The sequence below is a fragment of the Dermacentor variabilis genome, chromosome 9 (genome assembly GCF_050947875.1).
Source record: "Dermacentor variabilis isolate Ectoservices chromosome 9, ASM5094787v1, whole genome shotgun sequence".
NCBI lineage: Eukaryota > Metazoa > Arthropoda > Arachnida > Ixodida > Ixodidae > Dermacentor > Dermacentor variabilis.
The window spans coordinates 38,259,759-38,287,504 of NC_134576.1; the positions used below are offsets into that span (position 1 = coordinate 38,259,759).

The following is a 27,746-nucleotide window of genomic DNA, read 5'->3' on the forward strand; positions in this document are numbered from 1 at the left end:
TTTGGATTTGTGTACATGTATGAAGGCTTGATTTGTGTGTTCCTCGGGCATCTAACATTTACTTTTTGCATGTTTTCACACCCTTTCTCTTGCCACAATGCCCACTATGCCAGAATAAACATTTGCTGTTTGATTTGATCAAAGAAGTACTATGATCTTGGAGTTTCTTACAATTTGGAAAGTGGTGTGTGCTGTTGTGGTGCTTTTGTATGCATTGAAATGCTAGAAAGTGATGGCTTCAGATAGGAGTATTTCTTGGAGAGCCACAGCTCGCTGAAGACGCATGTTGCTGTTTGTGCCTACCTCTCACAGTGGTCTGTACTAGAACGATGTGTAAAATCATGTTTATGATATGTTATAATATAAGAATTTGTTATTAAACATAACCGCTCATATGGGCCTGATATGTTGTGATATAAAAACTCGTTACTAAACATTGTCACTCACATTATCACTCATGTTAGGCTATAAAACTATATAAAACTTAAACAATGCCACATGTGAGTCGCAAAATTCTGAAGAAAGAGGAGAGGCTTTGGCATCATTATGTTAAGTGAACGGCACTGTGTCTCGGTTTTGATCGAGTTACCATAGTTTATTTGTTGTGTATAACCTGTGAGCAAGGATAGATGCAATATATATAGTCAAAAGTTTGGCAGAGAACCGTCTGGCCAGGTAATTATAAATTATGTCACTGACAAGATTTATAACTTCGTATAATCTTGTTGTCGTGTGGTCAATGACAAGATTTGTAATTGCTATACTATAAATGCACTCGTTACGAATATTAATTTCTGGGAAAGCTTTACTTCTGCAGCCGTGACAGTGTTTTAGGCCAAGCCACGCTCAAGACAAGCCAGACCTTTCATATCCGTGGAGTTGCAGTACCCTTGAAGAAATTTGCATAGATGGTGGCTCCAGATTTCTGCCTAAATATTATTCTAGCACATGTCCTAGCACAAGGTGGTATGGGAGCCATTGTAGTGAGGGGCTGTAGAGTAATTTCGATGTCCTGGATATCCTTAACGTGCACCCAAGGCATGGTACATGAGTGTTTTTGCATTATGGCCCCATCAGAATGTGCTCGTGGCAGTTGCAGGTTGAACCTGCAACCTTGGGCTCATCAGTAGAGTGCCTTAGCCACTGATCCATCATAGTGGGTTGAGTGGAGAGAGAGAGAGGCTCCTTGACGACTGTTGAAGGGGTTTGCCTGCTGGCATGCTAGCAAGCTACTCTAGGAGAATGCTATGATAAATGAAATGACACACACAGAACATACGACAGACACAACACACACGAAACATGCAACATGCAGAATCAAAGTGTCTCATTGAGACCAACCACTGTTTTGAGGAAAAGGTGCAATCTCTGACGTAAGTTGAGTGCGGTCATTAGGAGTGTGGAGAGGCTGTGATAATTCTCTGTCCTCCAGTGTATTGCATGCAGGGCATAGTGGTGATGTTATCGACTTAATTTTATATAAGAAGATTTTGCATTGGCAGCTTTTCAGATGAATACAGTGCAGACATGCATAATGACGCCACTCAAGTCTACGCGGCACATGGAAATCGCAAATTGGGTCATGGGTTTGAATAGGCGTGCACTGCTTCTCCGAGTTGATATAAGTAGTGCACCATGAGCGCCACACAAAAGGAAACAGTATTGCTGAACTGTCACTCCTAGAGAAAGGTGTTGGGGCTCACTCTGAGGATTACTCGTGTACTGAAAAAGCAGAACAGTCAGTGTGTAGATTGCTCTCCTTGCTGCAGTAGAGGGCAGCCACTGCCGTACAACACTGTGCAGTCTATGTCGTTGCAAGCATATTATTACTGCATCGGAGACTTCAGGGAATAACAGCTATGTGAAGCCCCTGTACGTGAGTCAGATATGGACACCAAAAGCAGATGGATGTAGCAGCCATCTGTATATACCTGTGAACTCCTTTTAATTTCTTCATTCATAGAGAGATGCAGTTGATGTCAGATGGTCGCCCTTCTGCTAAGGAAGTGTAATAAAAGTTTGGTGAAGGAAGTTCAGCGATATCCTTGACGGCTAAAGGGAGTATCGTTCCCGCAGTTTTGGTTTTTCTAAAGTTAGCTTCGCCACATAGTGTTAAGTTAGCTTTGCCGCAATACAGCCTTGTTATGCGGTAAAGCATACGAACGCTGCAAATACGGTTTTGGTTACGTGTCCGACTACACCACGCAGGCACTATTTGGGCCAATGTGCCTGGAAAATAAAGTGTGTTAGAATTGGGTAAATACTATAACCGTACATTGCGAGCTATTGCTTGAAAAGTTTTCGACGGGGGAATGATGTGTGTTCACTGCCCCCTAAGCTCTGCTGAGACACGCTGCTTGCCTCTAAAGGGGTTGCTATTGGGATCACCATAGGAGTCATGCCGACTGATCAAGTTTGAATTATTTGGCGAATGCAAATTTTGGGATCGAAATAACAAACATTTGGGCCCATTGGAATACACGGGCACTGCCCGGAACCTTTGGTCGGGATCAAATTATCTGAAAAGTCAAACTAATCAAAGCCAAATTAACAGAAGTCTACTGAAGATATTTTAATTACATGTCCTCGCATTGCAAGTCAAGGACAAAAATACTTCCATGAATTATATGTATGTCTGCATCCTGGTTTAATTGTAGATGATCCACTTGCACCCACCATTTTTAGATGAAACTGCCTTTTTGAATAAGCCTTACAAACAATGCAGCTTTGGCTGCTCTTTACTACTGATTACCTAACAACACTCTGTGGCTGCTTCAGCATAGCCTAGGTTGCGTTTGTGCCATTAAACCCAACTTAGCTAACTCTTCTTCAACTTGTACTCTCCTGTTTCAGATCTCATCCATGACGGTGGACTGCATGAGGTTGTATGAGAAGGGCATCTCCAAGACTTGCGATGTGGCAGATTCCAACATCAAGGTATGCACACAATTGCCGAGTAATGTTACTGAGACATCTCTTTTCATGATTTCCTGTTGACAGTAGCGGGCCCCGTGTGGATGGAATGTCATGCGCAATATGATGGTTGAGTTCCTTATGAAGCATACTATTTACGAGCTGTGTTCAAAAACAAACTGAACTTTTGCTATAACACCTTTACTGCCTATGGTACAGCATTTTAAGTGCTTTCTCTTTCAATGTAGTCCCCCCTACTGGCAATGCACTCTTCCCATCTTTTCTTCATTTTTGGAAAGCCTCCTGGAATGCACTTTCTGAAATAGTGCGCAGGTCTCTTCTCGCATTGTCCTGGATCTCCTCTGCAATTTGGAAACGACGTCCTTTCAAGGTGGTTTCCAGCTTGGGGAATAGAAAAAGGTGTGCTGGGGCTAGGTCCGGAGAATATGGTGGGTGGAGCACATCAGGAGTGTGGGTTTCGCTAAGTAGCTGCGGACAAGGAGCAACACGTGAGCCGGGGCATTGTCATGATGCATCATCCAAGCCCGATTTGCCCACAATTCAGGCCTCTTACTGCGCGCAGGATCTCTCAAACGTGCTAGGATTCCCTGGTAGATAGATAGAACAACTTTATTGAAGAATAAAACGCTCAATGGTTGGAGCCCCTAGACAAGGGCCCCACTGGCTTCCGCACGCCGTTTCGCTTGTCAGATGATGGCCCTTTGGACCTCTTCCTGTGAGCTGGACAGCGCCTCCTCCCATTGTGTATGATCCGTAATTTCTGTGTTTGTCTTTTGTGTATATGCCGTGCATGCCCATGAGATGTGGTCTAAGGTTGGCGTGGCTCCGCACCATGGGCATGTGTCCGCATATCTTTCAGGGTAAATTCCCTGAAATTCCCTGGTAAATTTCTTTGTTTACTGTCTGACCATGTGGCACAAATTCCTGATAAACGATGCCTTTGCAGTAAAAAAACACAGCACCCGCTATGGTGTTGGGCTGCTGAGCACGAGGTCGCGGGATCGAATCCCGGCCATGGCGGCCGCATTTCGATGGGGGCAAAATGCGAAAATACCTGTGTACTTCGATTTAGGTGCACGTTAAAGAACCCCAGATGGGCGAAATTTCCGGAGTCCTCCACTACGGCGTGCCTCATAATCGTGGTTTTGGCACGTGAAACCCCATAATTAAAAAAAAAACACAGCCAACATCACCTTCATTTTTGACCGACTCAAGTGTGCTTTTTTTTTTGGACGAAGAGAACCTTTGGCCACCCACTGCAATGACTGCACTTTCGTTTCAAAATAATAGCCATAAACCCATGTCTCATCACCTGTTATGATGTTCTTAAGAAAGTTTTCATCGTCATTGGCAGCGGCGAGCGGTTCCTCGCTGATTTTAACATGAATCTGCTTCTGTTCATGAGTCAACAAATGCGGCACAAATTTTGCACTGGCAGAACGCATCCCAAGTTTGTCACTCAAAATTTCATGACATGATTTTATGCTGATACCCACTTCGTCAGCGACTTCTCAAACAGTCAAACGATGATTTTGACGAATCACAGTTTGAACTCTCTCAACGTGGTCATCATTTGTAGATGTGGAAGGTCGTACAGGTTTGGGATCGTCACCGACCGACATTCTGTGTTCAAAGCGCTTGAACCAATCATATCACTGCGTGCGACTCATACAGTCCTCCCCGCATGCTTGGCTAAGCCACTGAAATGTCTCCGTGAAAGTTTTCCCAAGTTTGTAGCAGAACTACACACACACACGCGCTGTTCTTCCAATCCCTTCATTGTCACTTTGGCACCAATTCGAAGAACAGCTTGTTCATGTGCTCACTTGAGCGGCTATAGCTCGCTAACTAACAGTCAGAGCGAAACGTGGCAAATGGCAGTTTGTTGTCTAAACCTGCCGCTACATGCGCTCAGTAGCAGCAGCGCGCTCCCTCTGCCGGTTGGCACACTATTTCCAAAGTTTGGTTTCTTTTTGAACACACCTAGTATGTTGAAACTCAGTATGACAGATTTGTGTTTTGGGCTGAGAGCTTTGTTATGTGAGAATTTAAAGGATCTATAGAAAGCCTGACAGCTTCCTAGAACACTTCTGATGCCTGTAACATTGTTAGTGAGCATTTATGGGTCAAATCCTGCGAGCGACCACCATAATAATTTTGCCATAATTGCTCTGGCCCTTACTTTATGGTAGGCAAGCATAACATAATATAGCAGAAAGATGTGTGTAGGGGAGCCCAAAGACGGCTGCATCTGGTGTACAAAACTCATCACACTGCACCACATGTGTAATCTGCAGCCAATGTTTTTTACGTCCTTCTTTCATTTGTTTACGACACTGTAGCTACATATATATATATGTATGTATGTAATGTTTTTCCGGTTAGTACATTTTTGTCTTTTTTTCAACGCGTATGAACAAGGTTCTACTGCGTGCATATTATATATATATATATATATATATATATATGCACGCAGTAGAACCTTGTTCATACGCGTTGAAAAAAAGACAAAAATGTACTAACCGGGAGAACGTATGATCCGAAGTAACCAAAAACATTTGACAAACTAAACTATTGTTTACATAATGCGAAGCGTCGTGCAGGTAGTGCTCCGGCAGCCGGAGACGTGATTTGTTGTTTTCCTATTGTGTGTGTTTTAAGAGGGCGGCAGGAAACCGAAATGAAATCGAGCTGGTGGGCGACGCTGGATGCCACCAAAGCAAAACATGATACCAACATCACGCCTCCTGCAGCAGGGAACGGCAGCGCATTTAGATTATCGCCTACTAAAAGTGTGCAGTACACTACCAATGGTACTATGCACCAGGTGCTCTAAAACAGATAGGTGGAGATGCTTATCGCAATACGTGTGGTGGCAATAGCTGTGAATGAGGAGTGCGATGGCCCACGCAGAGATTTGCAGGTACCAGAATAAGATACTGTGCGCGCCTTAATTTTAAGTGAGACAGGCAGCTATATACTGGTCTCGATTGCATGCACATCACGCCTTTACTTGTTCACACATAGACGATCGCAGCCTATAGCAGGGAACGGCAGTGTGCTTCGGTTATCGCCTATTAAAAGCGTGCTTTATGCTTCCGACGGCACCATGTGCTGTGAAACAGATAGGCGAAGATGCTTATCGCAATAGGTTTGGCGGTGATAGCTGTGAATACAGAATGCGATGACCTGCGCAGAGATTTGCTGGCCCCGGAGTAAGAAACTGAATGCACGCCACCATTTTCACATGAGACGGTCATGCGAGTATTGTGGTGAAGCTGCCGTGGCAGGCAGCTATATACTGTTCTCGATCACGTGCACCTTGCGCATTTTCATGTTTATATGGGATCTAGTGGCCGGAAAACGTATCATACGATCACAGTTTGGGGACGTGCTGAACATTGATGCCGAAAAATTGTGTCTTCCAGGAACATGAACTTGTAAAAAAATGAGTGTAACTCCTTTGGGTTATTTTTTGTGTTCTCGATTGCAAACGTTGGCACTGGGAAAACGTACATAATGGGAATGTATCAACGAGGCTGTACTGTGTGTGTGTGTGTGTGTGTATACACACACACACAGTCGAACCCGTTTATAATGATCTCGATAGTTTCGCGAAAAGTGGTCATTATGTCAGTAGCTCAGTATATATGGACTGGCCCTTAAAGGACCCCTCACCAGGTCTGGCTATGTTAAGCTGACAAGTGCAGAGCGTACATTGCGTCTTAACATCGTGTCTGCAAAGTATTACATCGTTACGTGCTGTGGAAAGACCTGAAATTTCAAACCGAACGCCGTTTTCTCTTCTCCTCGTGGCCACCGCGCTCGCAAGCCAGTAGATGACATACACGTGCTATTGTGCTTACGTATACATGTATTTGCACTGTGACATCGCTCATGGTGACACGCGACTTCGAGAATTATTAAAGGCAACATCTGTTATTTGTGTAATATGTTGCTTGAATAGATGAATTAAAGCTTAGAGAAATAATAAAACACATAAACTGAATGTCTGCATGTTTTTGTTTTTGCACCACAGCAAGAGAGATGTACTTCCATTTTGTCTGCTTGTTCCCACGTCGTGCAGTCGTGTGCACAGACACCAAAACGATGTAATTTTCTACCGTGTTCAAGCGTGGGTCATGCTCTGTGATCCGCTTGTGTCTGCCTTAGTATTCGTGTAGCACTGACTTATACCAATAGTCAGGTGCCCTCGTGCACAGTGCAGAAAATCTTAACAGCTCACGCGCGACGCCATCAACGGAAGTGTGCCACGCCGCAAAAAAAAAAAAAGCGAGGAAAAGAAAAGAAATGAAGGCAGGGCCTGTGACGTCTGTGTCATGTGATCCTCGTGGTCTGGTACAGTCGAACCTGGCTATATCGAACTCGCAAAAAAAAACGCCTATGAGTTCGATATAGAGCATAATTCGATATAAGCCTGCTAAATAATTGGATGTCATAAAAGAACATACCATTTATAAAATCACTTTATAGATGAAGCTAGCTTAGTTTTGCACGAACTAGTCCTGCATTTTCATCTGCTTGGGCAATTTCGCTGCGTGCGCCGCACGCACTTTTCCACTTTGTTTAAGGAGTCAGAGCAGCTGAGGTCGCAACCTTCCGCATTCGCGCAGAAGCACTGGACTAGTGTGAGCACACCAATCACTTCGGAGGATGTGGGCAAAGGACGGTTGTCGCTTTCCTCATTGTGCCCACTTTCACTTGTGCCCGGCACGATGTCGGCAATGTAGTCTTCGTTTCCGGGCTTTCCAGTGGTCGCGACACCATCATTTGTGCTCAAAAACTTGTCCAACGTTGATTCGTCAACAGCCTCCGGAAATTCTGACAGCTCGCTCAGACCTTCGGAAACATCGGCAACGGCTTCTTCGCATTCATCAGGATTTAGTCATCACCGAGCACGCGAAAGTCGGCACGGCTGAAGCAATTTCGGATGAACCACTCGCACACGGCCCTGCGTACGCGTCGGAAGCCACGGGCACCGGGTCGCGAGCACGGAGGTCATGAGTTAGGCCGCTTTAGCTCTAATTTCCCCCTTCAAGATTGTGCCGAGAGTGCACCTCGGAATCTTGTACGTTGCGGGGACGTCCGACTTGTCACCGCGTTCGACCCGTTTTATGATTTCGAGCTTCACGGCGAAAGGCAAATTCTGTCGATTCACAATGCGCACACAATGAACCAGAAAAGCAGCGAGACAACTCGAACTTTCGCCATCTTGCACGACGAGAGCACAAGAGCCTCTGATTGGCTGTCTGAGCCACGACCTACTCTTTATACAGTAGGTCGTGGTCTGAGCAAGCGCTACGGGCGGGCCAGGATCACTTTTTGCAAGGGGGTGTCGACGGCTCCGAGGTAGCGCGGTTACGTAGGGAGAGAGGTTGGATGGAGCCGCGCCGCCGTGTTTTCCCGCCACCGCGAGGGAAGGCCAACTTCCAGGGGCACTTTCCGCCGCTTGACGTTCGACATATCGGGAGTCGCTACTAGTTTTGTTTGATGTAAGCACATTTTTTGCTTTATATACTCATTGTAACTATACCGTGTCCAGAAATTGTTCAATGTACGGAATAATTCGATGTAAATGGGCTCGATATAGTCGGGTTCGACTGTATGGGAGAACGCAGGGAAGGAATTTCAAATACGGAGGCTAGGCGGGGCAAGTGGAGAGAGAGGGTCTCGCTTGGCAGTGGAGCTTTCCTCCTGAAATCATGAGTTCATGGCACTGAAATATTTCTATCTTGGCTGTTCATGAGCCGATTTGAAAAATTTTTGTGGCAGAACACTCCCTAGAGGACACGTAACAACTTCCAGCTTGTAACCATAACCAAAATTTGCTATGGGGCCTGGTGAGGGGCCCTTTAAAGGGACTGACAATTGGCTAGAATGTGTCGTGAGATATTGATGGAAATGAAATGAGCATGATTTATAGTTAAAGGAAAATGAGACATCCACCCAATCGTAGCAATAGCTACAAAGGAAATCCATGCGTGTTCCCCAAGAGAAAAGCCTTGCAGTTGAAGAAAAATTTGTCCTCGTTCAGGACGAATTTTTCTTCAACTGCGACCAAGAAATTGCTTTCTCGATTTTATGAACTTCCCACTTTAACCAAATAATTTGAGAGTGGTCACCACTTTGTTAAATCGAGTTTCAGCTGTATAATTTTAAATCAGCAAAGAAAGTCCGAAAGACCAGTAAGCAGCAAGGCCTGGCGGTGAAATCGATACTTTGGATGTAGTGTAAGAAATTGCTGTGTGTAAGTCGGTTGTTATTAAGTATAGCATAATTATGTATTGCTTAAAATTGTAGTTGGCATGTTATTAGATGCTCGCACTTTATTCTGTGCTTCAGAAATCAAAAGGCGCATGCATGGCTACGGAAACACGCTGAACTGTATATCACATGCAAAAGCGTCGTTTCGTGTTTGACTTGATTTGTTTTGCTTTGACTGGTTAAATACCAAAGCAGTTGGACAGAAAACCACGAAAACATGTAGCTATTATCAACTTTAACACTTCAAAAAATATCAGTCACAGGAACGTCGACTTGATAAAATTATACTTTGTTGTAGCTATGGCCGCACTTGTTGTCTGCCTCTTACTAATGCCGGTGTATAATCGCGATCACACTCACCTATCACCGTTTTCAGCATGCTTCCAGTGAATGACTACATCCTCACTGCAGATGGAGAAATCATGATAAAAAAATGTTCCACGGCATTTTCCACATTACCACTTCATGATTAAACACACTGACTGATAAGCTTTCCTTGAAAGAAATATGGCTACCATGAAAATTCGTTGTCAATAGCTTTAAAAATGCTCGAAAATGAACTGTACTGAAGCTGGCGTCAGCAGTTACCATTCGGCCGCGCTTTGGTCCAAAAACCAGATTTTCAGTGTCGTTTTTTTCCCCTAGTTCGAAAGGTAAAATGTCACCACGAACCGTTATCAGCAGTGCATAAACGAAGCGCCGCCGAACTGTAATCTTATAATGGTGAAGTAAGTGCCAATCCTTTCCAACATCGCGTGGAGGCAGTGCGTGGTGCAGCATTCTTGCCAACTTGGGCTGTGTCAACAGGAACACTGGAGGGGCCGTTGTTCCCGTGGTGGAAGGACATAGATGGTCGTTCCAAATCGTTGAAACAGGTGTAATGCACGTGGTGTCTCGCAGACAATTGCAAAAAAACGAGAGTGACGCCGTCTTGGCATCCAGTATCGCACCAGCGCATGTACCAGTGCAAGCCTCGCGTAATGCAGTTTATGCTGTATGCCTCCTGCCTGGAACTGTACTTTGAAAGCACGTGACTTTGTCTGCGGCTTCCGACACGCACACACGCTGCCGTGTGCCCAGTTTGTTTGCGCTCCTGTGCTTTGGTACTTCGCGCGTGCCCTCTTTTTACTGTGACCGGGCTCGAAGTGTTTGTTCTAACCATATAGCGATTTAAAGAATGTTCTTTATATCTGGAAAAAGTTTCAAGTTTCAATAGGCAGGGTTAGAAAATCGTGAGTGCATTCAGATGTGTCATTACGGCCGATAGATCTTTACAGATGTAGGATCGTTTTATATATATATACTGTATATATGAACAAAAAGAAAGGGAACAGAGGGACGTGATTTTTTTGTCAGGTTATACGAAGCCGACAATAGTGGAATACTTGCGGCAAGTTTTTTTACCCACTTTCGTTTTCCTTTGTTTGTCGTTTCTTTATTTCAAGCAAGACCTACAGTTAACTGTGCTGTCCTTTGTGTCATTATTTATTTGCTTATAGAAATACATACAGTAAAACCACATTCATGTTTTGGAAAAAAAATGGGGGAGAGAAACATACTAACCGGGAAGGCACACAGTCTGAAGCCACTAAAAGAATGACATCTACGTAATTCAAAGTGTTGCAAATTTTTCCAACTTTATGGTGAACAAATGTTGTTTGTAATAGCTGGAATGTTAGTTAATTTGTTCCTATAAAATTACGGTAATAAAAAGAGAATGCACAGGGGACAATTTCTCACTACACTTAAGCACTTCCGGCACACAACTGGTGTCACCTGCTTGTGTTACAACATGCTCCGTGTTGACGAGAGCTCCATGGTCACTGTTAACCTCGATATTTCTTTTCGCAAGCACCATGGTTCGCCTTTGTTATGTTATGGGCTGCAAACGTAGCGTTTGGCAATATGTCAAGCTGCGACATCGTGTCCCTCTACAAGGCAGTAGACGAGCGGAGTGTCGCTATCTGATCAGCGCCAGGATTTGTGCACTTGTGGCCGTGAATTTACACTGGAGGATTACTACCCCAATAGCATTTCGCGAGTCTGATATTTGGGTAAACGCAAGCGAGGGGACAGGACCTGGCCGCTTGACCTTCCCATTTCACGGGGTGAGCAGAAACGCAGACGTGAATAATCTGCACGGTGCAGCCACCTGGTGGCACATGGCTCCCAAACACAGTAGCAGCAACGAAGTGTATTCGTCTTTGCTGCTGGTCTAAATTTTTCACAGGAGCATAATTGTTAACACGTTTTTTAAAATGTTTAAAATGTTTTACACTTGGTTAGAGCAATACTAGCTCTTTGTTTGGCTGGTTAGGCTCTGCACCACCAGGTGGCTGGACTGTGCAGACCGATCAGGCCACTCATGTACGTGCACGCTAAAGTTCCTTCATCAGCCTGAGTTTATGCCTCCACCCATCTCTCAAATCGCCCAGCTCGCCTGTGGTTACCAGAATATCAGACACGTTCGGCACTGCTACAGAAAGCTCGCAACGCACGCCGCTTCGATACCTCTCGCTTGGGGTCGACTGCCAAGCAGCTGGCGGAGAGGTTGGAGAGGCTTCGCACGCTCACTCCTAGAAAACCGGAAGCAGACACGACTTGGCATCATGACGCAGAGCCAGTGAAGGCAGAGCTTAGCCCCGATCCCTCGGCGAAAGAGTTGAGGAGAAAATGCATGACTGTGGAGGAGGGTAACTTGTAATCGTCCGTAGCTCTCTTAATATGAGACGTTTCACAGAAATTGTGGTGCAAATGATTAACTTTAGCTGTGGCCTATGCATCTACAATATTTGTCCAAACCATTTCAGGGGCCCTTTAATCAAGGAACAACACAGATTTTGTAGGGGACTGTCCTGTATAACACAGCTAATTGTGTTCTATCATAACATGGCATGAAACGTTGATGCCAGTGGACAGGTGTACAGCACCTTCCAGGATTTCCAAAAATTATTTGACACGGTACCGCACTTATATTATATATTGATGCAGCTGTGTATAAGTGGATAAAAAAATTACGTGTCTCAAAAAAGTCAATGCATTGTTCTGAATGAAAAATGTTCCAAGTACGAAAGTGTCATGTCGGGAGTCCCACAAGGCTCCGTTCTGGGTCTACTCTTATTTTTAGTTTGCTTATGACATTTCTGGAGGAATTTCGTCTTGGTTATGGATTCTTGCTGATGATTATGTTGTGGTTAATAATATTTCTAAGGAAACCGACACTGCTAAACTTCAGAAAGACTTAAAACGTATTCAGAAATGGTGTACAGCATGGAAAATTAATTTAAGTATAGAAAAGTGTGCACAGGTTTCCTTTACCACAAAGAAGAAATTGATTCAATCCCATTAGTGTTTAAATAATGGAACATTAAGGCAAACGTGTACATGTAAATACCTAGGTGTAATAATGCCATCCGACTGCTCATGGAAGCCCCATGTAGGAAACGTTGTGGCTAAGGCTGTCAAAGCGTTGAACTTCATTCAGTGGAAATTGTGATGCTCACTTGTGTAACTAAAGAATGTGTCTTTAGTAACTTGTACTTGGCAAGTTTCAGAGTATTTGTTGACTTTTAACTGCATGTTGTTATACTATACTTTGCCTTACTACTGAACCATGTTTTCACCACTACTATTTTTGTATATTGCTTGAATTTATTTGTTAGCTTTCTTTTTATAATGCCACCCCTGCTTGGTGTTCGGACTGCAGAATGTTCTAAATAAAATAAAACTGAAGATAAAATGGCTGTGTACTGTGGGACCCCGCCGAAGTTGCACTCATTACCGCTCTAGAACTGCCAGGTTCATCTTAGGGGCAGTATGGAAGGAGAGAGTAGTTGTGCGGCATTGAAAGGCGAGCTTTGTTGGGATTCACTGATTGCCAGGTGCAGAAAACTGAGAATGAAGCTGTTATATTTAATATACCATAGCCGGAATTAGCAAAGAAACCTACCTAAGTGAACCTTGCTATATCTCAAGACATAACAATCATGACTGCAACATCCTAGAGTACCAAACCAAGACGAGCTAACTCCTTTTTTGTCCAAACAGTAAACCAGTGGAACAGGCTGACTGAAGAGCAAGTGCACTGTATAAATGAACATGTATTCTATTCTTTGCTGTAACGCCCTTGGGCATTGCGGGGTATTCTTTTGAATAAAGATAAAACATGTTTCAGGGTCCCTTTAAATCCTATTAGAGCCAAGGACAATTAGCAAGAATGTTGCCTCGAAATCCTAGCAAAGCAAGACCAAGCTTGTGCAATGACAAAGCTAGGCTCTGCGTTTTGATAGTTTCAGCCATTACTCTTTTGTGTGGAATTCATGCAGGCGATGTACCAGCTAATGGCCAAGTTTGAAGAGCTGAGCAACTCCATGCGACCGCTGGACGGCCTCGTAGCAGAAGTGTATCCTTTGCTGCAGTGTGGCACTTTTGTCCCAGACTCGCTGCGGCTGAACAGAAGTGGATATGGTCATAGCGTTTGGTCTGTGTCCATTCTTTTGTGTTTCAGTCTATTTGTGTATTTGTGCAGTTTGGTGAACTCTTCTGCATGCAGTTCAGCATACACAAAACGCAGGCAAGGAAAGGAATGGCTTAAGCACAGTGCTACTGCTGTTTGTCCCTCTTCTCGTCTTGTCAGTCAGCTGGTCAGTTTGGTGAAGTCCTGTCTCTGATTGGTACTCACGACAAACTGGTCGAAGTAGAGCTTGAGTCTCCTGTTAGACATGCACATTGTTACGTCCACGATGGCAGGAGCTAGAAGGCAGAGTCAACAATTCACTAAGGCAGTCGACAGGAGATGCCCCCTGCAGAACATGGTAGGGTCCATCAAGCTTGGGAACAGGCTTGCTGAAGAGGCCAAACGTGTGGCACGGTGCAGATATCCACACAAGGAAGTGGAGGTGCCAGAGAGTGGGTTCATTCAGTGATTGGATCTTTGTCACGGGACCTGCAGGACCAGAACAAAGCTTTCCAGTCCAGTCTTTGTCATAAGTTGCCTGCAAATGTGACGTCACATTTACTTTGGCAAGCCTCAAGTTATCTTCTTTCCAGGTTTATTGCATGCTCTAGTCACCTCTGTTTTCCTTTTCTTTCATCTCTCACCATCTCACTTGGAGTTGCATGACAGGCCTGTTGCTAGGTCCAGCCTCTGCAGCTATAATTAAAGTTTCTCTTAGTTGACCAACAATAAAAAAGAGAAATTATGTGGCAGCTCAGGTGCGATATGTTGCTGAGCACTGGCGCAAGTTTCCACAGGCTTGTGATTTCAGAAGCAGTTGCGGTGTAGCTTCAAGTGCAGCACTGGGCTGGAGAGAGAGCGTGATGCTGAAGCTGTAGTTCTTGCCAGTGGGTGCGAGCCAATCCAGTTAAGCATGTGGGCAGATGGACAGCGGTATGCAAGGCAGCAATGTTTGTATGGCAGGTTTGGCATGTTCAAAGCCAGAATGCAGCACTCTAAAGATGGCTGTTCATTGAACTGGGAGCATCTGGGCTTTGTGGGTAATGGAGGTACAGGTTTATGTAAAGTTGAACAAGATGGGAAGTTGGGTAAGCTTGGAGGTGTGCATTCGTGTCAAGAGAACAGAGTGCAAATGGAAACAGGTCCTTTGCCTGGTCCTTTTTTTTTCCCCCTTGTCTGTGTTCATTATTAAGATGGAGGTACAGTCTACTTATTTTTTTGACAGTACCACGCGAGTGTCGACTGGCTGGCTGGGCAGCACCTTCTAACAGTGCAAAGCGACTAGATCAGCAAGAGTAGCGCATGCGCAGCAAGTTCACTGGAAGTGCAAGTTTCGTCTGCTAGGCTGTTTCAATCAGCACGACGCAGCCCCTGGCACAAATAACTTGGTGCAAGCTCCCCAGCTTATCAGAGATAATGGCTTCCAGTGCACTTGGTGCGCATGCACTACTACTCTTGCTGATCTCGTCGCTTCGCACGGTTAGAAGGCGCCGACCGGCCAACCAGTCGATGCTTGCGCATTAGACCGTATAGGGGGAGCTAAGATCGAGTTTGTCTGCATGCAGTTTTGAACGATGCATGGCTTAAGAGGACATTTTGTGCAGCGTTACATTGAGTGCAGCCACAGCTCATTTCAGTGAAGCGTGCATTGTATTGTCAAGTCTCATACTGTCACTGCGCCTGGTGAGTAATTCTGCTGTACATTAATGCAATTATCGTGCTTGCATTGTTTTGCTCTTTGACGGTGACCATATTTCACTGGATTGCCACTGTGTTACCAGAGTAACGCAAGTAAGACCATTATATTAAATATCTGCGCATGGACACTGTGCTCACGTTTCACTTTACCAAACTGGAAGCACTGTTGGCCTTGACGCTAGCCATTCCAGGAAGAGCATCAAGAAGCTGCTGGACCACTTCGAGAATGCTGTGGAGGGTAGGATCTGATCAACAGGCAGCAAGCTGGCAGGAGAGAGTGTGACATAGGATTTGTTATTTATACTCAACTTGCACAAAGTCAAAATAAATGGCCCTTACAGCCATCAACACAGGCTTGCTTGTGCATGTACCGTTTGCCGGGTAAGTGGCAGCCGATCTCTCACCACTGGAATATTGTGCTGTTGCACAAGCAACATGGCGGTGCTCATTTCCATGTGGTCATTTCTTCTTAGTTTTTTTTTTAGGGGAGCGCGAATACTTGATATCAAATCAAATAATGAATGTTTGAATAATTCGATTGGTGAATCGTATATCTAGTGTTCGATTTCTCGAATATTCTGTATATTTGGAGCTGTGCAAATTTGCCGTAGGCCTCCCAATTTGAGAACTCTTTACTGTCAGTGTCAATGACTGCTTAAAGCATTGCCGAATCATGTGGTGTGCATTCCCCGCTTTTGGCTGTTGTGCAGACTGGCCTTAATGAGCCAACGATAACATACGGAAACCACCTGCCATAAATATGGAAATGCCCTCCTGTTTTCAGGAAGAAAACTGGAAAGTAAAAGTACTTTCTAAGCAATAGAAGATTGCCATTAAGCACAGTATGGTCCACTATTAAACTGAAAACCCCATTGGCAAAAAAACTCCACTGGTATTTAGGACAACTTCAGAGGGAAGAAAGCACTTAATTCTCATTGGCAGACATTCCATCGATAAAAAAAATACTTTCCGCACCTTCGTGTATATACTGCGACAGCAGTGCTGGCATACTAATTGGGTGTTCCCTTTAATAAGAGCAGAGCATGCTATGCATCTTGCTTCTTAGGTACTACTTAAGTAACTGATAGCTAGCAAGATTGTTGCTAAGTAATGTGATTAGCCTCCTGTGAACGTGAAGCACTGCTTTTCTTGCACAAAATTTGGAAGCATAAAAATTTGTCACATTTTCTAATATACAATATTCAATTTGATATTCGGCTTTCTTTTTCTTGGTTTGATTCAATATTTGATTCTAAGTAGTGTGGTTTGCTGGGCTAGTTGGTGCATGGTGAACGTATAAGGGATTCCAGCAAATGTGGACGCGAGCACAAGAAGAAACAGACAAGACAACGCTGGTCCACAACAGGACAGGACAACCAGCGTCGTCCTGTCCGTTTCTTCTTGCGCTCGCATCCGCACTTCCTGGATCCTCTTATACGTTCACCATTTGATTCTCAACCTACTATTCGGTAGTCGCACACCCCTAGTTTTCTTCTATTTCTTCAGGGGCCACATTTTACAACAATTCATTTCATTTTCCATTCTTTTCACCCGTAGTCATTGGCTCAAATACAGCTGCACTTGGAATCACATAATTCACCTACCTGCAAAAATGTACTAATAAAATTTTCCAAGTCAAAATTACTGTGATGGGAAAGATAAAGATTTTATTTCAATGTGTTGACAGCGTTGTGCACAACGGTCATGTTCATAACAGCACAAGAACTTAGCATTGAGAGGCTTTTGTACACGCACGCACCACTTTGTGCTGTTCACAAATTCCAGCTGAGAAAACACTTCTAAAGCTTTCTTTATATGGATATTTTATCTGTGACAGCCTGATATGAAATACATTATGAAAAAATGTGCATTAATCTTGTGAAAATGCCTGAAATTAACACGATTCCATAGAGAATCGTGCAACAAAATTTTGTTTTTCCCACGCAAGTGTGCAGAGCCTGTTTGTGATTTCCCACATACATATCTGATCCAGGATGACTTCATTTTTTAGAGGAATGAACTTTTTGCAACCATGCACTGGTAATTCGGGAATGAAAGGGCCAATACCACAGCAATCATTAACCAAGCCAGGGCTATGGCTGAGAAAATTGCCGCAGTGTAATGTGCTGTTGTCGGCAGTAGTCACGGTGAAGACCCTAAACTTGTAGCAGTGCGACTTCACACGGGCTTTGCCATGAAGCTTGCTTAGGATAAATCCAACTTGCGGTTTTAATTCACTCGTGAAGTGAATACAGAGCAGGGACAAAAAAATAAATAAAATTATCTGCATCTGAGTCGCACGTTTGACCTGTTGTCATTCTTGTGCCATGATGAAAAGCACAATGCATGTAGTTTGCACTTATGTGCACAGGGGACGTGGTTTGTGTGTGTCACGCAGAAGTTGCTCGTACACTGGCCCCGACTACCACAGCACTGTCCTCGAGCACAGCTAGGGCCCCTTATACTTGAGGCGCTTTCACAGCAATTTTTCAGGAGCTGTTGCATTGCTCAGGCGTTGTACTCAACAGACCGCGATGGATCAGTGGGGAAGAGCCGTTGGCACTGTGTCATGAGCCGCTTGAGTGCCTGTTGTGGGAGAAGGAAATGATGACAGGACATTCAACAATGGCACTAGCCAACAACATGCGACAAGATCCGGCACAACAAACCCTGCTTAACCTTTGAAAGCATGTGCTGATATGCAGTGAACAGCTGCAAAATTAAATGCAACTTTCATCATCAGTTAACTCGAATTTGAAAATAATTAATACTTATAACTTTATAACGATACACACAGAAATAAAAGAAAAGCAACTACAATAGAACCCTGTTGATATAATCCCGTTTCGTACAATTTCCAGGTGCCAACATTCACGATCGAAAAGGAAAAACAGAAACTTACCCAATACAGTTAGGCTTATGCTTTACTGGTTAATGCATTCCTTGAAAATGCGACCTTTTGGCAGCAACATTCAGTATATTGCCGAAGTGTGATCGTACGTAAATCAGAAAAGGTGCAAGACACACACGATCGAGAGCTGTAGGCACACGCAAAGGCAGCTTTCCCACAGCACTAACCTTCCCATGTCACGTGAAAATGCTGCCACACACTTGGTTTCCTATTCAGATATTGGCAAATATCCTCGCGGATCATTGCATGTCACCATCCACAGTTATTGCCACTAACCATTTGCGATAGGCATATCTTACCTGTTCCACAGTGCGTACGCATGCTTTTAATAGGCGATAACCTTAACGCGCCTGTTCCCTGCTGCAGATGGTGTGAAGTGAGCATCATGTTTCACAGCGCTGCCCACCAGCTTGATTTCGTTTTGCTTTCACATAGTCTTAAAACATGAATGTGCATCTCGGCACGCTCGGGCCCTATGAGTGAGTGTCTCATGCTGCAATGACTCTTGCCGAGCGGGCATGTCAAAACTTCCGGCCAAAGTGCTCCACCCAAAGAAAGTGCTGACCCAGACCGAATTGGAGGAGCACGAGCGTAAGCTTGCCGTCACCGAAAAACCAACAGTGTGCATCTTGGGCTGCACCTGATCAGCGCATATCACAGTCTCGTGCTGCAACAATTCATGCAAGGCTTTGCATTGGGTACATGTCAACTGCAGTTGAGTCTGCTGAATGTTTTAGTGACTTTGGATTGTGTTTCCCCAGTAAGTACCTTTCTTTTTCTCATATTTTTTTTTCGAAAACTTGTGAATGAGGTTCTACTGTACGTGTCTGAAATAATGCACTGATGCACAAATTGCGAGATGCAACAACGTACAGTGCTTAGCAATTGAAAGTTCATACTCGGACCACATGGCAGCCGGTGCTTTTTATGCCACTGGTGGGTTATCACCGAGGGGCTGAATGCAGTCGTAGTGCATCGCAGCGACTTTCATGCGATACAAAAATGCGTGAGCTTGGTGTCCCCAGCGACCACCAATGGTTCAAAATATGCAGGCAGCCACATGCTCCGGGTATCTCGTTTCAGCCGCTAAGCACTGTACATTGCACGACTAGTACTTGTTGCTACATGCTTCATACAGTAAAGATCATAGATGTAAGATGTGAACTTTAGTTAAACTTGGGCATTGCATTAAGAAACAACCATCATATGAATTCAGCATGGCGCAATACTTCAGCAAAATATTAAACTGCACAGGGAAGGCTGGCCATGGACAGAAACACACACAACGTGCAGTTTCTGCGCCTTATGTGCGCGTCTGTTTCTGTTCGCGTCCCAGCTTCCTCATGCAGTTAAAAATTTTGCTGAGTCTATGAGCAGACTTCCCCAACAACATGTGCAATACTTACTTGAATAAACTTGCGTTGAGTTTCATCATTCAAGACATCTGAGGTGCTGGTTAGGGAAGCATACATTTTCTAATAGGTCAAAATATACCCACATCATCCCTATAACTGGCACAACTGAAAATTTCAAGCGCCATGGAACCAACTTTCTAATCATTATGTGAGAAGCTCTTGATTTCTTCCTGATCAGAATGCGATGAATATAAAGCCAAATAAACTTCGCAATCAACAATTGTTGTATCACCTTATGTCTGTGATGCTGGATGGCTGGCAAATTGTTTTTTACTTTGACAAATCCTGGTAGGTTTGGCTTGAGTTTCCTCAAGGAAGCTTAAATGGGAAGCTTAAAGTTTGCTTTATACAGCTAGCATCACATCTGCCTAAGTAAGCCACCATGTTCCCGGCTGTAGAATCCAAAGAAATGGTTAGCAGATACTATACAGAATTTACGTTTGTGATACAGCTCACGTTTCTGGGCTCCATAAGAAAGCCATGCCATGATTATGCAGGAAGTGCGGTGAAATGAAAGCAGAAACCACCAATGATGATTGTCAAAGTGAGTGAACAGTTTGTATGGACTGCAGAAATCAAATGGACACACTAGCAATGCTTCTAAAGTATACTGCTGATGTTGATAATCGTGTTTGATGATGGTGGCACAGCATTTCCGGCAGTCGGTCACATAAATTTATTGGACACAGAATTTGCAATTTGCAACAAAGCTGAACTCCTACAAAACCTAGGCACAAGGCCTCGAATCCAAAGTTTGAATCTGTAGTAGGTTTTGCAGCCTACACAGTAATCCATTAAATCAATATTGCTGTGCCTCTAAGAGACTAGAAGTTGACATCAGTCGTGCACTTTTGCAGCCAACTGCACACGGTCCCTCGGAGAGGCATTTGCCACTGCATTCTTGACCTGTCCCTGACGATAGACAAGATGTGTAATTAATGCTAGCATGACATTGCCTGGTCACCCACTTTGTGAGCAAGCCCGGAAATGAGGGCTACTCTGCAATTTGTACACCAGGAGGGCCTTTACGCTTTTATTTAAATACACATCTGTACTCCGAGCTGAGCTGCACAGACAACAAAAAAAAAAAAGCCACTTGAATGCTGCATTTGAATACTTGAACACCAGGAATTAGTCATATATATATTTCCAAAAGTGAGTATTTCCAGCTAAGGCTCTTTGCACTGCACAAGACAAACTGCGGAGATTAAAAGGTTGGCCTGACATGATGGGCGTGTTGGTACCGCATAATGTGCCTCATTGCACTAACGGTGCATGCTAGGTGACAGGTGATCTCTACCTCTTTGTCTTCTCCGTCATACTGTGTACGTGACAGCACTGTAAAGTGAAGGATACGGGCAATGTTCTGTGCGAAGATCTTCTCGCGACCTGTTCGGGCGTGAATGCCCACCATGGTGACACCAATGGGCCAGGGGGCATTGCCAATGGCCATCTGCAGGTATGCGTCATTGGCCTGTGAGTCAAGTAAAAAAAAAGAGGGAACAATTACTGCTGCAGCATCCACAGCTACTCTGCAACGAATAGGGTACTTATTTGGGCGAGGTGGTGGCTGTAATCCATACTGGCAGGTCTCTACGCACAAATGGAGGACAAAATTCATCAAGTGACACAAGTGCAACGTGCCTTGTCATTTCATGCGTTTGATCCTCTATATGTGCTAAATAAATTGCAGAAGTAAACTTGCAAAGGAAGACACTACCATTCAGAAAGCATGATGCTTATTTCATTTGTGCTTGCAGGATAAGGTGGCAGGATGAAGCGACAAAAGCTTGCACAACTCTTTTAATTGGAGACTGACAAAATGAATGAAGGTGCTGCAGGATTAAGTTGTAGATAACTCTATACACTTCCCGCTTGTACTTCTGCATCCCAACCCACTGTCACATATTTGGCATCTTTATACTAATTTATGTATGCTGCAGGACAAAGGTCCCTCCTAGTGATATCCAATCACCGCTGTCTTGCGCTATCCGATTCCAACTTGTAGCTCAAAGTTTCCTCATTTTGTCCCCCCCATATTTTCCTGCCGCTCTCGACTGTGCTTCCCTTCCCATTATGTAGCTCTAACACACCAGCAGTTACCTGCCCTGTGCATCACATGGCCTATCCAGCTCCATTTTGTCCAAAAAGGCATCGCAATGTATGGGGAATAAGCGTCTACAACTTACACGGAACAAGATGGAGATAGCATGCACACATGATCAAGAACGCAACATGCTATTCATGGCCGGGAAGAAGCCTTCATGGGACACACACACAAAAGAAAGCTTCAAATAGTTTGCCGCCGCTTGTATGGTACCGCCTCACAAGGTGGAGTGGTGTGTTAGAACCTTAGAAAGATAATGCCAGAAGTAATGCAATCCGAAGGTGACTGTAGCTAGCTGGCTGAGCGAGGTTAAAGTCCTCAAGTGCCCACGTTGCAATCCGTCGATTCCCGACAAAGATGGCAGCCAGCGCTCAACGCCACGTTTTGTCGTCTGCTAGCCAGAGAGCTTCCAGACGCCCACACGTTCCAGGCGTCGCCAGACCAAAATAGTCTTGGCTGGTTCTGGCAGCCCATGGGTAGCCAGAACCGTCCAGCCCAAGTAAAATGAACGCACAGTGAGCGAAGCAACCCGAGAAAAACGAAGGCGCTCTGGCAGCTCGTGGGTAGCCAGCAGTGGAAAACTATAGGGGCCCCCCACTGAGATAAGCATCTTCGCGTCGACGTCTCGTGCTGCAACAATTTGTGCAACGTTTCACATTACGTAGATATTAACTACAGTTGAGTCTGCCCAAATTTTCAGTGACTTTCAATAGTATGTTTTCCTGGTTAGTAAGCTTTTTTTTTTTCCCAGAAACATATGGACGAGGTTCTACTGTATCAGCAGTTATGCTTATAATGATAACAACATAATGATGATATTCTTGTGTTGGGTGTTCAAATTAAAATCAAAACCACTTCATTCCGACATCTAAATCCCAAGAATACAGATGTTGGGGGCCGTGGACTAAAAGCCAGAAAATGGCTTGAAGAGGCCCAAGGTCCCTTTAACTTGGCACAGCGGATGGCAAAGATAAGCGTAGAGCTAAAACATTGCTTACCATAGCACCATAACAAGAACTGACTGTAGTCACCAAGATGGTTTCTCCCAAGAGCTGGCAATAGAACGAGCATGTGGGAAGAAGTAGTACACACACCTTGACATACTCCTTGAGTAGCATGTTTTTAACAATCCGGACCAGGTGCTCTAGGATATCCTCTGGGATGGTGCTCTTGCGGAGACGCTTGAACAGCGGTCGCAGGTATGACTGCGTCTGGCCGTACGTTGCCGATGCCAGCTTGCCCCGCATCGACATCTTCTCGGGCTCGGGCCGAGCATTCAGCCGCTCGCCCCACATTTGCAGGATAAACTGCCAACGACAGAGAAAGGAATTTACTGCTTTTAGCGACTACTCCACTTGCCGAAGTGTAGGAAGTCAATGAAACTTGTATGTGATCATTATAGTTTCGAACCATTAATTACGTGAAAAAGATTTTGAGACGCGTACATTCAAATTATGAATGTGCACCAACCAGCCCCCATTGACTGCATTGGTGAACATTTTTACTACTGTCAGAGCAGTAAAAGAAAGAAATAAAAACTTGTTGCAGGAATCATGGGCCTTTTCTGAATTATTTACACTATTACAGAATTATTATAGTTATTATAGCACAAGAGAAATTTCGTAGCAAAACAATCATGTTAGATTATGCACAGAAGGTCCGGGCACAGTTACCAACTAAGGGACTGTCTTCTTTATATCACATATGTAACACCATACATGACAAAAACTTCATCACTTAAGAGGAAGCTTTAGCTAAGGTGCTCCAATCTAAATACATGTAAAAGGAGAATTCGCTTTTCTTGGCAACCACTGCACCAAATTTGACGAGGTTTGTTGCATTTAAAAGAAAACTTAAAATCTAGTGACTGGTTCTGAATTTTTGATCTAGGTCGTTAATATTTCACTAAAATTTGGCAAAAATAGCAAATTTTCGGAAAATGAAACTATGAAGAGTACAACTCTGTAACTCAGCAATGAAACATATCCTAATTCTGTTAATTGCATCTCACAGTACATCTAAAGCGGACAAAATTGATATGTTACATATGAATCTAAAAGAATTTTGTGTCATGTAAATACAGCTTTTGCAAAACCTTTGCATCCAATATAACAAATTCATGTAACTTATAAATTGACATATTGAATTTGTACACTTTGAATGGTCTAATGGATGCTGTTTATGGAACCTCGATATCTGTTCTTGATGGAGAGCTACTAATTTGTAAACTTTGTGCTTCTATTTTTTTCGCACTTTTGAATTTTTGAAAATTACTTCAATAAAATTCAGGCACTAAATCGAAATTCTGCTTCCAACAGTCACTAGAATTTAACTTTCTCTATCAAATGCAGCAAATTTCGTTAAAATCAGTCCAGCGGTTATCTCAGAAAAGCGTTTTGCTTTTTACACGCATTTGAATAGGCTGCGTCGGCGTTGGGCCGGAGCTAAAGCTTCCTCTTAAAATTATTCCAGATTTGTAATTTTACATCCAAATTGTTGACCTCAGTGATAATGTTGTAACATGTGTTGAAAAGAACTGGTGGAGTTTATCAGGAGCAGCTGGCTCAGTATGCTGACAGCGAGTAAGGGAGGGAAGGCAGGGAGGAGGGAGTGAAAGAGAGGGGGAACCCTAGGTGCCAACATCCACAGGGTGCTAGATAACATGCAAGGCAGTTTGCCAAGCTAACAGGCGGCATAAGAAACCTTTCAATCAGTGCACATGCATACAGATTGTGTGTTTTGAGTTGGAAGTTATAAATGCTTCTGTGACAAAGCTTTGTGGAGCATCCAAGTGGCACTGTTTGCACTTCATTTGAATAATGACTGGTGCCTTCGTTAGCTGTGAAAATGCATGAAGTGGCAAAGTGGGCTTGCAAGTTAGAAAATGGGTCTACTGGTATATCCAGGCAGTCCATGACAGGTTAGGTGTATTTGAATCTGTGCTAGTTGGGAAACAGATGTTCTGACAGTGTTCTGACAGTGTTCTCACAGTGTACAGTGTACACTGTGAGCAATTCTGAGCAATATGCTCAAATTGCGGGCGGAACCTGCAAATGAGTCCATCCTCGCTGTTTGCAAACCCGTGCCTCTTGCTACTGAGAGGCTGGCTTTCCTGCACGATTTAGACATCCAATAGCTAAGCGTGTTTTACAGGGCAAATTTTGCCAGCAGCATGAAATTATTACAAAATTCAGCACAAAAGTTGTACAGCAGTGTGTCGAAATCAAGTGCTCTTTGATGCGGCATCATTTCCCAATAAGCACACGCGGACTCATGGCTCATGCTCATTTAGATGAACTTGGGTTTCTTTTCACGACGCGGCTTGTAAAGGTTTCCATTCAGTTTTTGTGGATTTCGGGCTCACTGGCATTCAGAGTGTCTTGTTGCAAAAGATAAACAAAGAAAGGGTAGTTGCACAAACTTTTTGCCTGCATGAGTCCTTTCCACATGGTGAAACTTCCAAATGACCTGGACAGGTCTTTATATACTACAATGGAATGCACAATTTTCTTCAGGAACAACAGTGACCTATGGGTCACCAGCATCTCTCACCAGCATCATCACTACCTCACCAGCATCAACAGCAGTGCCATAACACACTGCCTAGAGGAGCCAACAGTTTTCTGTAGCGCATGCTGTGATTTCACAATGGAAAATTTGCTGCTCATAATGACACGTGTCCAGCTTGCGACATGACTAGGCTTCAGCCTTCTAGAACGTGGACAGAGCTTGGCTGGATGCATCGGGATAAAGTGTTGATCAGGTGTGCATTTGCTATTGCTAGGGGTGTGTGAATGTAAAAATTTTTGAACATGAATCGAATACGAATGCTTAGCATCCAATGTTGAAGTGAATTTTGAATAATGACATGCACATGGATTTATTAGCAAGTTGGTTTATTTTAACATGTTGGAACAGTGCAATTACATTGTCATTGGTAAAAAAACACTAAACTAAACGATTGTGTATCCGGCTGATGTTAGCTTTGGAAAATTGAATAATTTCTGCTGGTTGTCTGTTCTCACCAACCTGTGCCTTATTATACCACATCATTTTCCCGTGTACTCCGAGGCATTTGACCCTGTACCAGTCGTCACTCATCGCATTTGCCATCAAGCAATATGCTCAGAATTGCGGGTGAAACCTGCAAATGAGTGAACCCTCGCTGTTTGCAAATCCATACCTCTTGCTACTGAGAGGCTGGCTTTCCTGCACGGTTTAGACATCCAATGGCTAAGCGTGTTTTACAGGCCAAATTTTGCCAGCAGCATGAAATTATTGCAAAATTCAGCACAAAATCAGGCACACTTACTTAGATTAGATAGAAATAAATGCTCAGAACCATGTTCTCTCCCATACTGCCAGCAATGTATTCGATTCGTTTCGAATAATTTTATCTAATCAAATATCCAAAAATTTACAAATACCTTGTATTCAAATCAAATACGAATATTAAAAATATAATAGTCGATAATATTCGAAATTTTGAATATTTGCACAAGCCTAGTTATCATTCAAAATAATGTGCCATTTCTGTGGCCTCCCTATTGAGTGGTGTTGGCAAATTTTAGTTGCACAATCAAACTGCTATAGTGCCTTCTGGCCAGTACTTTCTGAAACCCAGTTGGTGGACACTTTACATATAAAGAAAGCGTGAACATCACAAAAGAAGAGGGATAGATGACAGTTTAACATCACGAAGCTGCGCAATAGGTTATGAGGGACGTCGTAGTGGAGGGTTATGGAGCAATTTTTATCAGCTGGGGTTCTGTAATGCGTATCGAAAGTATGGTACGCAATTGGTTTTGGCTGGATTGGAATAGAGCTGCCACAGCCAGAAACTGAGCCAGTGACCTTGTGCTCAGCAAGAAAACACCACCACAGCCACTAAGCCACGATGGCAGGTGAAAGATGGTACAGAAAGACATGGGGCACAAAGAAAATTCAGTTTACACTGGATAAAAATAAGGGTACCAAAAAGGGCAGCAGCACTTTTTAGTACTCTTACGTTACTCAAGGATCTCAGGGAACAATGGAAGATGTAAGGGAAAAAAAGATGCTGCACGCTCACCCTGAGGGCAGTAAGAATCATCTCCGCATCTTTTCCCTTGTTTCTGCGCTCGCCGAGTTCCTGTGCTATGTTCTGCAAGGGACAGAGCAATATGTTGAGAGCATTACAATAAAATGCATTCACGCGAAAATAGCCTTACTAATGTAGACTTCCCTTAATTAGACTCCAGTTAATTCAACCTATACCGAAGGTCCCAGCTGGTGCCCATGCATTTCTACAGGCACAAACTTTCGTTACTTCGATCATAAAACTGTCTTTCGTCGGATAATTCGAACTTGACCAGTCAGCATGCATGTGCATAACCCCTATGGTGACCCCAATAGTGAACCCTCTACTGGCAGTGTCTGCCTTGGCAGAGCTTAGGGTACAGAGTACATGTAATCTGTTGGACCGGCCTATTTTCAGCCTACCCTCGGAAGATTTTCAAGCAATAATGGTAGCTCAAAATGTCTGATTACAGTATTTATCCGACTCTAACGTGCGTCTTTCTTTTTTCAACGGAAATTGGGCCGAGAACCGCATTCTCAACGTTCGCATGCTTTGCCGCATTACAGTGCTGTATTAGGGTGAAGGTGACTAAGAAACCGACCACCACTGTGTAACACATAAAATACCCATAGTAATTTTTCTTGCTAAAAACATGGGTGTGCTATAGATATCTACTTTGTTTAGGTGCTTTAACGCTATCTCTACGTTAGTATTCCACTTTGGACTCACAGAAAGCACATGCGCGTTAGAATCGGGCATTTACTGCCAAATCAGCAGTGCACATTTGAGATCTTTTTCTGCATCTTGTTTAAATCGACCTGACGGATAGTTCGATCAATTTTGTTGGTCCCATCAGGGTCGAATTAACGAAAGTCGGCTGC

General features: G+C 43.8%; 2 protein-coding genes across 4 annotated transcripts in view; one reads left to right on the plus strand and one right to left on the minus strand.

Moving 5' to 3' along the window:
• Positions 1-15,726, plus strand: part of BORCS6 (BLOC-1 related complex subunit 6) — a 35,871-nt gene extending 20,145 nt beyond the window's left edge. The window contains exons 4-6 of the mRNA XM_075704161.1: positions 2,854-2,937; positions 13,545-13,621; positions 15,565-15,726. Of these exons, the coding sequence (XP_075560276.1) occupies positions 2,854-2,937; positions 13,545-13,621; positions 15,565-15,622 (219 nt within the window). The 3' untranslated portion in view covers positions 15,623-15,726. The remainder of the gene's footprint in view (positions 1-2,853; positions 2,938-13,544; positions 13,622-15,564) is intronic.
• Prp18 (pre-mRNA processing factor 18) overlaps positions 1-27,746 on the minus strand; it is a 51,743-nt gene that overhangs the window by 5,765 nt on the left and 18,232 nt on the right. For 2 of the 3 annotated variants that reach the window (XM_075704163.1, XM_075704162.1), the window contains exons 6-10: positions 26,878-26,949; positions 22,901-23,113; positions 21,056-21,173; positions 19,691-19,728; positions 17,015-17,959 (exon numbers count right to left, since the gene is read on the minus strand). In XM_075704163.1, coding sequence (XP_075560278.1) covers positions 17,882-17,959; positions 19,691-19,728; positions 21,056-21,173; positions 22,901-23,113; positions 26,878-26,949 — 519 coding nt within the window. In that variant the 3' untranslated portion in view covers positions 17,015-17,881. Of the gene's footprint in view, positions 1-17,014; positions 17,960-19,690; positions 19,729-21,055; positions 21,174-22,900; positions 23,114-26,877; positions 26,950-27,746 lie in introns of those variants that run through there. The other variant, XM_075704164.1, reaches the window with a different exon arrangement.